General features: G+C 43.6%; 1 protein-coding gene across 4 annotated transcripts in view; it reads right to left on the minus strand.

Moving 5' to 3' along the window:
- The window catches only part of Aamdc (adipogenesis associated, Mth938 domain containing), a 30,229-nt gene that overhangs the window by 6,788 nt on the left and 9,640 nt on the right, over positions 1 to 13,801 (minus strand). For 2 of the 4 annotated variants that reach the window (NM_001438163.1, NM_001438162.1), the window contains 2 exon segments: positions 1,214 to 1,309; positions 7,576 to 7,725. In NM_001438163.1, coding sequence (NP_001425092.1) covers positions 1,214 to 1,309; positions 7,576 to 7,713 — 234 coding nt within the window. In that variant the 5' untranslated portion in view covers positions 7,714 to 7,725. 4 annotated transcript variants of the gene reach the window in all.

Genomic DNA, 13,801 nt, shown 5'->3' on the forward strand with positions numbered 1-13,801 from the left:
CTAGGAAGCGCAAGGCCCTGGGTTCGGTCCCCAGCTCCGAAAAAAAAAAGAACCAAAAGAAAAAAAAAAAAAAAAAGATGTGTCTTCCACTAAATGGAGTTTCTCATGCAAAAACTAGAAAATGGTGGGGGAAAGGTTATATTTCCTTAATCCCTAAGTAAGCTGCATCCCTATTCTAACATTCTTTCCTGTGTGTAACAAAACAACCTTACAGCACTTATTGTTACATGATAGTAACATAAGGACCACCACAACAATATGAATACATGTTTCAAACTGTGTTCCCATCAGAAGACACTTTAAAACATTGTATGCCTTCTCAAAGTCTCCTGTCTTTAGAGCAAAGTAATATCTCCTTTTAGCATGATCCAGCCCAGCTGTTTGTTTTATAAAGAATCTTGTCTGCATCATCTAATATGAGGTTCATGTACTCATCAACACCAAAAAAAAAGAACCAAAAAAAAAATCCTATCAAAACATAAAGTAGTGAGCTGAACACAGCAGCTAATGCTTCTACCTCCAGCACATGGAAGGAAAGGCAGGAGGACTACACCAGTCTCCAGGCTAGTTGGGGATACAAGGAAGACCCTGTTGAAACTAAACTAAACCGATGGACCGGAGGGAGAGCTCAGTTGGTCGAGTACTTCTGAGCATGTGTGAAACCCTGAGTTAATCCCCAGAATGGCATGAACTGTGTGTGACAGTGTATACTTGTAACCTTAGCAGTCAGGACGTAGAAGCAAAAGGCCCAAAAGTTCAAAGACCAACTATAGTTATGTACTCCTTAATGGCTTTTTCATCCAAAATTGGACCCCATGTTTAAGTATGGTTCTGTAAGAGTACAAAGCCAACTGGCACCACTGTTCTCTCTGTGTGTGCGCATATGTGATGTTCACATAGTGATAATTTACATAACAATGCACTGCCCAGAGTGATCCCTTTTGTTGACCCACATGACTGACTGACCTGATAACCACAGAAGGTGAGCAATTCCCTAAGAGAGGTATTGGTGAGGAATAGTTGAACAATCAGGGATGGGCACAGAGACTTGGAAAGGCCAGGACTGACAGTGGAGTGGACACACTGTTATACATCCTAGGCCTCGTATTGCTCAGCAAATGAGAGGCCGTGATATTTAGAGCTGAACTCTAATGAAGGAAGGTCTGAGAGATAAGTGCCCATCCTCAGGAACGTTATAGATATTAGAACCTACCTTCAAGGCCTCGCTCATTCCTCTGCCAATCACAAGAGTCTGTACACCCTTCTCAGCAACTTCCTTTACGTCTGCTGGCTGCACTCCAGGAGAATGCTGGATATGGAGGAGAGAGCAGAAAGGTACCAATCTTTCTTCACAACCCAATTCTTTAAAAAAAATTATGTTAAGTGTATGCCTAAAATACATAAAAATTCCTTAAGTGTTTTGCCTTCATGTATGTGTGTGCAGCACGTGTATGCCTGGTGGCCACCAAGGCCAGCAGAGGGCATCCGATCCATTGGAGCAGGAACTGGAGAGGACAGTTGTGAGCTGTCATGTGGTGGATGGAAACTGAACCAGATCTTCTGTAAGAGCAGCAAATGCTTACCTACCGAGCCCTCCCAACAGCCCCCACAATAGACATCTTTATGGGGTTCATTCTAGAACTGTTTACTGAGGCTTACTTTCTGCCAAGCAGAGTCCCATCCTCTAGGCTCTGCAAAAAGATACAGAGCTGCATTCAAGGAGTTCCAGTGCAGTGAGGAATACACGGGATGGCTTTCTCCTCTCTATTGGGCAGAGCTCATGTAGCCCAGACTGGCATTGAGCTCAGTCTCAGGCCTGTCTTTGAACTCCTGGTTCTCCCGTCTCTAGTGGTGGTGTGCTGGGGTTTAGGGATATGTTACCATGTCCAGCAGGCAGCTTCAGTGGGATGAGGGGCAGTACTAGTGAGGTGTCTCAGGGGTTACGAGTGTGTCCTTGTGGACAGGACCTGCTTCAGCTGCGACTTCTACACTGGACAGCTCACGACTGCCTTTAACTCCAGCTCTGGGCGATTTGATACCTTCTTATGACCTCTGCACTCACGTGGACACACTTACACACAGATACACACATAATTAAAAGTATTCAGTATGACTCAGGAAGAATGACAGGTGTGGTCAGAGATTTCTAAGATTTCTACTTAGAAAACAATTAAGAATCCTGCACATGGGGATGTAGGGAAACATAAAGAAACCCTGTCTCAAAAACAAAACAAAAAACAATAAAGACAATATAAGAAAAGAAAAGGGGAAAGGTAAGCACAAAAGCCTCCACTGTCATACCATAGGTAAGGAAGCTGACGCGCGGGAAAATACACAACTGGGTTAAGATGACATGGCTGTTAAGTGGTAGAGCTGGAATTTGAACTCAGACACTCATTATTATTATTATTATTATTATTATTATTATTATTATTATCTGCTATAATGAGCTCTTTATTTCTGCTATAATGAGCTCTATAAAGAGTGGAGCACTTTGCTGGGCTCTGATACCAAGGAACAGCCTCCTTGAAGCTTAAAAGAGAAAACATAAAACTGGGTGGTTTAATCCCAGCACTTGGGAGGCAGAGGCAGGTGGATCTCTGAGTTTCAGGCCAGCTTGGTCTACGGAGTGAGCTACAGGACAGTCAAAGCTACACAGAGAAACCCTGTCCCAAAAACCCAACCAACAAACCATAATGACTAGCATAGTTGTGCTAAGCCCAGTAAGTGGCCTGAATAGTCCCACTTTCACAGGAGAATCTCTCTCCATGCCTCTCTTCCCCTCCACTGGACGATAAAGGGCTGAGAGAGAGAGAGAGAGAGAGAGAGAGAGAGAGAGAGAGAGAGAGAGAGAGAGAGAAGGCAGAATAAAACTTCATTAAAATTGAAGAAAATCAGCCTGGGAGCTGTAGAGACAAGCCAGTGGTTAAAAGTACAATCACAACTCCTAGGTGTTCATCTTAGAATCTTGAAACTCATGTTTACACAAAAACCTTCTTTTTCTTTTCAAGACAGGGTCTCACTGTGTAGCTCTGGGTGTCCTAGATCTCACTCTGTAGACCAGGCTGGCTTGGGACTCACTGAGCTCCTCCTTCCTCTGCCTCCCAAGGGCTGGGAATAAAGGTGTGTGTTACCATGCCTAGCATCACATAATACTTCCAGATGAGAGTTCTGGGTACTTGTATTCATAGTGCCTATGGTTGAAAACAATGTAACTGATGATCGCCAACCCTGAGTAAACAGATTTGTTACAAGTGTCTGGTGGACTCTTACTCATCAATAAAAAGGAACAATTTAATGATATATATGTCAACACTCTTGGACAGCTAAACTTAAAATGAGCCTGTATGTTAGATAACGGTATTTGCTGCGTTCCTGACTTTAACCATTGCCTTGTAACTACAGACAAGAACATCAGGCACAAAAGTACATCTTCATCCTGGGACGGAACACAGAGCTGAGAGACTCTGCAGGGTATCTCCAGTTTCTCTGTTCTCTACCAGGAGCAGAAGATACTGAGAGAACCAGACTGTTTTCTTAAAACATATTTACGTTTATGGTCTAGAGAGATAGCGCAGTTGTTCAGAGCACTGTCGCACCTGTAGCGCACACATATTTAATCCCAGAACCCAGCAGAGGCAATCGGATCTCTCTAGTTTGACACCAGACTGGTCTACAGAGTGAGTTCCAGGATAGCCAGGGCTACACAGTGAGACCTTGTCTCAAAACAGACAAACAAGAGTACTTGTTTCTCTTTTGGAGGACCTGGTTTGGGTCCCAGTATCCACATGGTGGCTACAACTGTCTGCAACTCTGAGTCTCAGGAGATCCTAGGCTCTCTTCAGATCTCTGTGAATACTGAATGCAAGTGGTACACAGACATACATGCAGGCAAAACACCTTTGCACACAAACAAAATAAAAATGAAATTTAAAGGGGCTTGGGATTTAGCTCAGTGGTAGAGCGCTTACCTAGGAAGCGCAAGGCCCTGGGTTCGGTCCCCAGCTCCGAAAAAAAAAGAACCAAAAAAAAAAAAAATGAAATTTAAAAGTATTTGTGGCTGAAAATGTTTTTGAATTCTTGTGTGTAGGTGCTTTGTCTACATGAATATTTGTGCACCATGTGTGTTTCTAGTGTCTGTAGAGGCTAGAAAGAGGTGTTAGATCCCTTAGAAATAGAGTTAGACAGTCCTCTGGAAGAGAAACAACTGCTCTGAACCTCTGAGACATCTGTCCAGTCCCAGCCTGTAATGTCTTAAAATTACTTAAAAAATTTAAAAGGAAAAATCAAACAGGGACATATCTATATGATTGTTTTATAAATTTTAAATGACTATTTTTATTTTATGTGTATTAGTGTTTTGTCTGCATGTATGTCTGTGTGAGGGAGTCAGATCCCCTGGCATGGAGTTACAGACAGTTGTGAGCTGCCATGTGGGTGCTGGGAATCGAACCTGGGACCTGGAAAAGAGAAGTCAGTGCTCTTAATCACTGAGCCAATTCCCAGTTCCATGATTACAACTATTTATTAAAGACTATACAAGACTTGGACCAGATGTTCTTTTTAGTCCCATAATCTGTGATCAACCCTAGATCCACCCTGAACTTAATAAATATGATTTAAATAACATTTTTTTCTGAAGCTATGACCACAGTGAACGTTTAAGAGAATTACAGATCATGGTTAGAGAGCTTTACCTTCCTTAAATGCATTTCAAATAAATGTTTTGAATAGAACCTTGATTCCCAAAGTCTTAGGGTTCACGTTGTTTCACTGTTGTAACTGTCAGGAAACAAGACCATTCTGACTGCTAGAAATGCTATGCAAGGGCTCTAAGGAGCGCAAGACTGTAATCTGGAGATTCAGACTAGAGTGAGCGATAGCTGACCACAGCCGCTCAGAGCTGCTAGAACACATGTGATGAATTCAGCTGCTGCGGCTGCTGTCCTGCAGGCCCGTGGTACCCCATACTGAGCAATACAACCTAACAGGAGGAGCCTGTGGATCAGGCTCTGGCAGTAATTACTCTCAGCTTTGTGTGGAAACCTGGAGTTGGAACATCAGTTAGCACGCATCTCCACACTGCCCTCAGCTCCTCTGTGCTTCCAATTCCTCAAGACAACTACCAGGACTCTCGTGGAGGCTTTTATGACACAGCTCAGGGTTGTAAAGCTCACTGTCTTTCTTGGGGGAAAGCTATTAATTGTAGAACACTGACTTGTCTACTACCCATTGTAGCAGCCAAAAAGAGGATTTCATCCTTTGTGACTCAGAGATTTTACAATCAAATTGAAAATGAAATATGCCTACATTAAGTTTTCAAAAAATCATTCCTGTCTGCCAAAATCGACGGCTTGTAAATGGGCAGGAGTAGCATTAGCTGGCCACATTGTGTTAAAAGTAGACTCTGAGTGAAGGGCAAAGGATTGCTGGGCTCTATGCCCTGTAGACACTGAGTTATGTTCTCATTGTTCTCACCTGAATGAACAGCCTCTTGACTGATCTCTTACTCTACCAAGGCACTGGCTGCTTTCTGCCACAGTCTTGTGAAACTTCGGGTAACAGTTTTCCAGTGATTTCAGCCTCCCACATTGCAGCCATGGGCCACAGAGCCCTGAGTTTCACGTTGAACAATCTTGCAGTGGTTCTACTAATAAGGGGAGGTTGAAAATGGCCTGCTGCTGCATGCTTGCCCACGACCAGCACTCTCAGGAATGGGAGGTCCTCTGGGGTAGCGCATAAGAATCAGAACCAAATCACACCAGCTCTAAATCCTGCATCTGTGAGCCAGGGTTGATAAGGCCCACACACCAGGAACTTGAAATGTCCACCCCTTACCTCAAGGTGCATGGCTGATCTGGGCTAGAATTCTGTTCCTTAGGAACTAAATTCCCAACAACAAAACATGAGGTAAGCTCAGGGAGTCATGCGGAGGAGGGAGGAACTAGAGGGGTCAGGGACATATCATGAGAACAAGGCCCACAGAATCAGCTGACCAGGAGCCTGTAAGGGTCTGACCTTGGTCCTCTGCATATGTTAAGGCTGAGTAGCTTGGTATTCTCATGAGAATCCAAAGAGTGGGGTCAGGGGCTGTCTTGACTCTCTCACTCACTTGTGGGACCCTTTCCTTCTAAAGAGCTGCCTTGTCCAGCCTTGATGTGGTGGTCTGTGCCTGATCTTACTGTAGTCTGTTATGTAGTGTTTGGTTCATGTCCCTGGGAGGTGTGCTCTAATCTGAGGGGAGGCTGACAGGGGTGGATCTGGAGAAGGGGGGAGGTAGCATGGAGAGAGGCTAGGGGTAGGGGAGGGAGGCAAAACTGCACTCAGGATATAATATATAAGAGAAGAAAAATAAGAAAAAAGACAAAACCCCAAAACTTGCTAAATTCTGTGATTTTCCCCCCAAAACATGACATTTATTTAAAACTGAGGAAATCTGGTGTTGGTGATGTATGCCTTTAATCCCAGTACTTGGGAGGCAGAGGCAGGTAAACTCTGTTGCGTTAGAGACCAGCCTGGTCTATAGAGTGAGTTCCAGGACAGATGGGGCTATGCAGAGAAACCCTGTCTTGAGAAAACAAAAACCAAAAAACAAACAAACAAAAAAAGAGAAAAGAAATAATAAAACTATGGGAATTAATAAAGCATCAGTTTTGCCAGGAGCTGGAGGTATGAGACGGAGGAAATGGCACTGGACACTCATGGTCGTGGGGGTGCTTTTTGGGGGGGTGATAAATATATCTTGGGATTAATATACTAGTAACTGTATAAACCTATAAATGTGAATTGAATTTAGGCGTCCATCATATACATATATATATATTGTTTTTTAAAGATTTATTTATTTTTTTATGAGTACACTGTTGTTGTCTTCAGACACACCAGAAGAGGGCATCAGATCCCATTATAGATGGTTGTGAGCCACCATGTGGTTGCTGGGAACAGAACTCAGGACCTCTGGAAGAGCAGTCGGTACACTGAGCCAGCCCCATCATATATATTTTTAAATGACTTATTTTTGTTTTATGTACATTGATGTTCTGCCTGCTTGTATGTGTGTGAGAGGGTGTCAGAGCCCTCAGAACTAGAGTAACAGACAGTCGTGAACTGCCATGTAGGTGCTGGGAATTGAACCTGGGTATTTTTGGAAGAACAGCCAGTGCTCTTCACTGCTGAGTCAACTTTCCAGCCCCACGGTTCCATTATATTACATGTGCAGTTTATGTTGTGTGTAGAGGTGCCTTGCCTACATGTGTGTCTGTTGCACCATGTACATGCCTGATGCTGGAGGAGGCCAGAAGAGTATCTGACACTCTGAAAGTGAAGTCACAGATGATAGTGAGCTGCCGTGTGGGTGCTGGGGACCAAATCCGGGTCCTCCTGGAGAGCAGCCAGTGCTCTCACCTGTTGAGCCATCTCTTCAGCATTACAGCGTGCACTTCAAAGGGGCAAGTTTAATGGTGATATGCACACTTGGCAAGGAAGAGACGAGATAGTGACTTGGTAGTTCAGGAGGTGGGAAGTTACTTGGTCAGCTGCCTGCAGTGTCACCCAATCTAGTCACTAGAATCTTACCTCAGTTCCTGTTTCTCTCCAATCCCAAGCCCGACTGCCTCCTGGCCATACTTTGCAATCCTTATAGGTTAAGGTAGAGCCTTGAACTTTCATTTGTCCCCAAGAGAGGGAAGCAATTTTAGGGGAAGCCATAAGCATGTGAACTGAAATCTGAAATTAAAAGAAAAAGGTGCCAAGTCAGCCACCAAGGCAAGTTGAAATTGCTCCAAAATCAAGGATAGGAAGTCCCAACTCTCCATAACATGAGAGGTCCCCTTCTCAACAGGAGTATTACCCTACTCGGTATACAGGCCTTTACTGATGACTTCCCTAAAACATACTGTTCTTGGGAGGTGAGTCATGTAATCACAGAAAGCAGATAAAACAATTATTTCCAAGACTCCAGAGGCAATCCTCAGGATATTTTATTAGAGATAAAGTTTGGAAGTGAAGCTTCACTTCAGTATGATGGAATGAAGAGGTGGCGTGGCCTACCTCGATATAAACACAGCGAACAAATCCTATCAAGATGATTATTTGGCCAGCAAGAGGCTACCTGGCACCAAGCACAACCACTCTAATTCAATCCCTGAAGCCTCATGGTAGGAGAAGAGAACTGACAATCTCTCTCTCTCTCTCTCTCTCTCTCTCTCTCCACACACACACACACACACACACACACACACACACACACACACACACACACACACAGGCTGGAGATACAGGACACAGGAATACTTGCTGCTCTTTTATGTGACTTAATCTGGTTCGTAGTACCCATGTTGAGTAGCTCATAATTGCTGATAACTCCAGTTCTGGGGATCCAGTGTCCTCATCAGCCTCCAGAGGCACCCACACACAGGTGACATACACTCATTCATATGAGAAAATTTACACACTCATATGAGTAAATTTAAAAAACAAACAAAAGAAAAGCATAACACTTTGCTTTTAAAACAATTATTTGACATTCTAGAAATAAAAGGATAGACCTACCATAAACTGCTTATTTATGCAAAGCAATGAATCTCATATTAGTTCAGCTCCTGGGAATTCTCTATGCAGATTCTATAGGCACCTAAGTTCTGCTACATAGGAGTATGAAAGCAAATAGTCTTCCTGCTACTACAGAGTAGGCAACTGACTGGTGAACTAGGACTGAAATACTCCAAGTGGGAGACATGGTTGGATGGCTGAGTTAGTAAAGTGCTTGATGAGTTGGTGATTCAAATAGGTTTGCCCCCATAGACCATGCAGTTTGAATGCTTGACCCATGGGAATTGGCACTATTAGGAAGGGTGACCTTGTTGGAATAGGTGTGGCCTTGTTGGAGGAAGCGTGTCACTGTGAAGGTGTGCTTTGAGGTTTCTTACTGCGTGAGCTCCACCCAGTGTGGAAAGAGACCTTCCTCCTGGCTGCCTACAGAAGAGTCTCCTTCTGTCTACCTTGGGATCGAGGTGTAGAACTCTTGGCTCCTCCAACACCATGTCTGCCTGCCCAGATGCTGCCATGCTTCTGTCATGATCCTGGACTGAACCTCTGAAATTGTAAAGCAGCCCCAATTACATGCTGTCTTTTCTAAGAGTTGCTTTGGTCATGGTGTCTCTTCACAGCAATGAAACCCTAAGACAATGTACAAACTTGAGGTCCAGAGTTAGATCATTAGCACGCATGTAAAAAACAAAAAACAAAAACTGGCCATGGCTGCACACTTGTAATCCCCATGCTGTGAAAGCAGACAGGATCCCAGGAACTTGCTGGCCAGCTAATCTAGCTGAATCCTCAAGTTCTAGATTCAGTGAAAGACCCTTTCTCAAAAAATAAGGTAGAGGGCAATTGGTGAGGTCAACATTCACATGTCTACATGTATGCACACACACACACACACTCCCTGATATGTACTAATATGTATACCACACACAAAAGATAAAAAAGAGTTCTCAAGAGTGACACAGTTGCAGAGGCCTTTACAAACTCTCTATGTATCCCAATTAGACCAGAAGCCATGAGTTCATGCTGCAAAGACCTGGGTAGGTTAATTCACTTGAACATTACATGCTGCTAACCCCTAATCACAGGAACAAAGAGAAGAGGCAGAAGAGGGCTCAGCAGATACAAAAACCAGTACAGACAAGTGGGATTTTCAGTTCACTCTTCAGTGCACACATGGATCCATTAGTAGAACACAGAATTCTTGCTGGCTCAAAGTGTATGGCTATTGACTTAATTTGTGGCTGGATACTAATCTGCATAGACATAGAGGAAAACACTCAGAAAAACAGGCTGCAGAACAAAACCAAGATGAAACAAAGCAAAGGGCTGAACAGGTATTTCAGTGGCCACATACCATGTGGGAACCAGAAAGAATAGCATTAGTATTGTCGTTTGAATGCCCTCCCAATTGTGTGGCTATTTAATTGTACAGTTTTTTTTTTCTTTTTTTCGGAGCTGGGGACCAAACCCAGGGCCTTGCGCTTGCTAGGCAAGCGCTCTACCACTGAGCTAAACCCCCACCCTTTATTGTACAGTTTTAAGACAGTTTTTATGTTTTTTCTTTTTGAGACAGGGTTTCTCTATTATGTAGCTCTGGCTGTCTTGGAACTCTTATGTGGGCCAGGCTGGCCATGAACTCACAGAAATCCACTTGCCTTTGTCTCCCAAGTGGTGGGATTCACAGCACACACTACACCAGGCTGGTTTGAGCTAGGGTCTAATGACTCTCAAGCTGGGTTTGAAATCATTATGTATGATGATCATCATTTTTGGTCCTCCTGCCTCACCTTTGTCAATTTCCTACCCCTCTCTCCCTAAAGTACATCACCTTCCGTAAAGACAATTACAAATCATACTTTTACCCAATACTATTAACTAATAATGCAACTTTACCACGTCAACTTCTAAATGATCATTGCAGAGTTCAGAACAGAGAAAATAAGCATACTGTTTAGAGCACGGTGAGAGGAAGATTTGCATGATTTCTGTTTTTAAGGCAATGACACTATACTATAGGAGAGAAAACACATACAGTTTTCCGGGCATCATGGTGCACTCTTTTAATCCCATCATTGGAAGGCAAAGGTAGCATTACTCTGTGTGTGTGTGTGTGTGGTGTGTGTGGTGTGTGTGTGTGGTGTGTGTGTGTGTGGTGTGTGTGTGGTGTGTGTGTGTGTGGTGTGTGTGTGTGGTGTGTGTGTGTGTGGTGTGTGTGTGTGGTGTGTGTGTGGTGTGTGTGGTGTGTGTGGTGTGTGTGTTGTGTGTGTGTGTGTTGTGTGTGTGTGTGTGGTGTGTGTATGATGTGTGTGTGTGGTGTGTGTGGTGTGTGTGTTGTGTGTGTTGTGTGTGTGTGTGTTGTGTGTGTGTGTGTGGTGTGTGTGTGATGTGTGTGTGTGGTGTGTGTGTGTGTGTGTGTGTGGTGTGTGTGTGTGTGTGTGTAAGTGCACAGACCATGCCTATGTAGAGGATAGAACATCACTTAGGAACTGCTTCTCTCCTGCCACCTTGTGGGATCCTAGGGTGGAACTGAATTCAGGTAGTCTCCCTTACCTGCTGAGCCTCTACCTGTCACAGGAAAACTTTAGAGACGCAATATAATGACTTCTAGGAAATAGGAAGCTGGAATGAGCAGAGGATGTCTGGATCTGTATCTTGAGGAATGTGTTATAGTTTATAAAACAAAATACCACAGATGGCTTAAAGGACAGATTCCTTTTCTCAGTTTGGAAAAATAGAATACAAGATTATGATGCCAGCAAGGTTGGTCCCCAGTGAGGCCTCTTTAAAGTTTGCAAACAGATACCTTGCTGCATTTTCACGCAACTCTTTCTATATTTGTGGTGCTGCTTCCTGTTCTTTCCAAAACAGATTCATGTTTACATATATGTGTATGTGCAAATGCCTGCAGGAGCAGAAGTGTAGTGCATGCATGCAGAGAGACCAGCAGAGGGCACTGGACCTTTCGGAACTAAAGCATAGGTTCACTGTGACCTGTGGGTCACAACCCTTTTGGGAGTTGGTCACATATCAGATATCCTACATATCAGATACTTACATTACAATTCACAACAGTAGAAAAGTTACAATTCTAAAGTAGCAATAAGATAATTCTATGGTTGGTGTCACTAGAACACGAGGAACTGTAATAAATGGTCACAGTATTAGGAAGGTTGAGAACCACTGGACTAGAGTTTTCAGATGGTTTTGAGACACCTTGTAGGTGCTGGGAACCAGACTTGGGTCTCCTTGCAAGAGCTGTGAGCATTTGTATCTGATGCGCCATCTCCATAGCTCCTCTCTGTAGGGAGTGGAAGATTCCGAGTGAGTGAGTGCACAGCCACTCTAAGGACCAAGGCCTCAGACTCATAGAAGTTAGCAGCCTTCTTCCTTGTCCAAGTGTAAGTATTTGCAGATGATTAATCAGTGTGCACAGAACCTAGAAACCTAGTTGTCTTCTCCCTTCTTCCTGTTTTCCTACAGAGAGTAGCTGTCCCTCGTTCCCCAGCCCATGCACACTGAGGTGTCAAGGCAGTTGGTGCAGAGTCATCAGAGTGAGCACGGACCTGAGCCCACTCTTCCCTGTTTTTGTGTAATTACTTCTTTAGTAATTTACTGCTCTTTTTTCATTCCTTGGCTATCCCAGTCAGGTGTCTAGACTCAAGGCACATGCTACTCGGTGCTCGCGCTCTCTCTCTCTCTCTCTCTCTCTCTCTCTCTCTCTCTCTCTCTCTCTCTCTCTCTCCTGGGTTTTACCATATAGTCATGGCTGGAAAAGAACTCACAGAGACCTACCTGTATCAACCTCCCCCTTTCTGGGATTAAAGATCTGTACCGCCACACCCATTACTATTCGTTTTTAACTTTTATGTGTATGGGTGTTTTGCCTGCACACATTTCTGTGCATCATACAAATGCCTGGTGCCTATAGAGGGCAAATAAAGGGTCAGAACTCCTGGACATGGAATTATAGGCAATTGTGAGTTACCACGTGAGTGCTGGACATCAAAACCAGATCCTCTGAAAAAGCAGCCCTTGCTCTTAGCTGCTGAGTCATATCTTCAGCCCCCACTTTACATTGACATCACACCAAACATTACAAAGGTATTTGAAATTAATATTGAAAATCTATCTTTAAAGCAGGAGGTGATGGCACATGCCTTTAATCCCAGCGCTTGGGAGTCAGAGCAGGCTGATCTGTGAGTTCTTAGTTCAAGGCCGGCCTGGTCTACAGAACAAGTTCCAGGACAACTAAGACTATACAGAGAAACCCTTTCTCAACCTTCCCCCCAAAATCTATCCTCATAGCTTAAAAGCCAATGTGTAAATTCTCCTAATAGTAACAATACCAATATCAACAATGAACAAAATTTAGAATAATATTGCAAAGGACACACACACACTACAATTTCCATGTCTGGATATGGAAGGTAACACTGTAAGGTTAAATAGCTTTAAGAGAGTTGTAATTAAAACCTACGTCCGTCAGACTCCCATCTTGCCACACTGTATGGATACTAGAAACGTTCTTCTGCAAGGAGATAAACTGCCCCTAAGATCCATCTCCTCTGTACCACAGAAGGGCCGGTAGTTTCCTCGTTCCATTCAGTTTGACTTCTGGGCTTTTCCTTGCCTGTTACTCTTGTAGGAATTCCACATCCTTTATTTCTTCAAACATTCCAGCTACGTAGTTTCTTGTCAGGAATGAAACTATTGCTTCCTGAATTTCTTATTCAGTAATTTTTCTTGGAGCATATGTACTGCAAGCATGATCACATGCTGCAGTTGTGAATTTGATGTTTCAAAAATTACTTATATATCTACTGTTTATCTTCGTGCATTTATTCATCCAGTTCCTGCCTCTTGGTGAAGAGCTGTGACGGCTCAGTGAGTTGCTGCACAAACCTAATGGTTTGAGTTCAATTCCCAGAACCCATGTGAAGATGGAAAGAGATAACTGACTCCCTCTGCAAAGTTGTCCTCTGGAGGACTGCAAGTGATAGATGATAGAGGTGCTTGCCACTAGGCCAGGCCGGCACCCAAGTTCAACTGCCAGAATCCATATGGTAGAGAAAACAAACTCTAACAAGTTGTCATCTCATCTCTACAAGCGCTCGCACACACACACACATCCATGCACACACACGTACATGTACACACACACACACACACACACACACACACACACACACAAATGTAAAAGAAATTTTAAAAAATTATCCTCAGATCTCCAGACATATTCATGTGCATACACCCA

The sequence above is a fragment of the Rattus norvegicus genome, chromosome 1, assembly GCF_021556685.1.
Source record: "Rattus norvegicus strain SHRSP/BbbUtx chromosome 1, alternate assembly SHRSP_T2T, whole genome shotgun sequence".
In the NCBI taxonomy this organism is placed as follows: domain Eukaryota; kingdom Metazoa; phylum Chordata; class Mammalia; order Rodentia; family Muridae; genus Rattus; species Rattus norvegicus.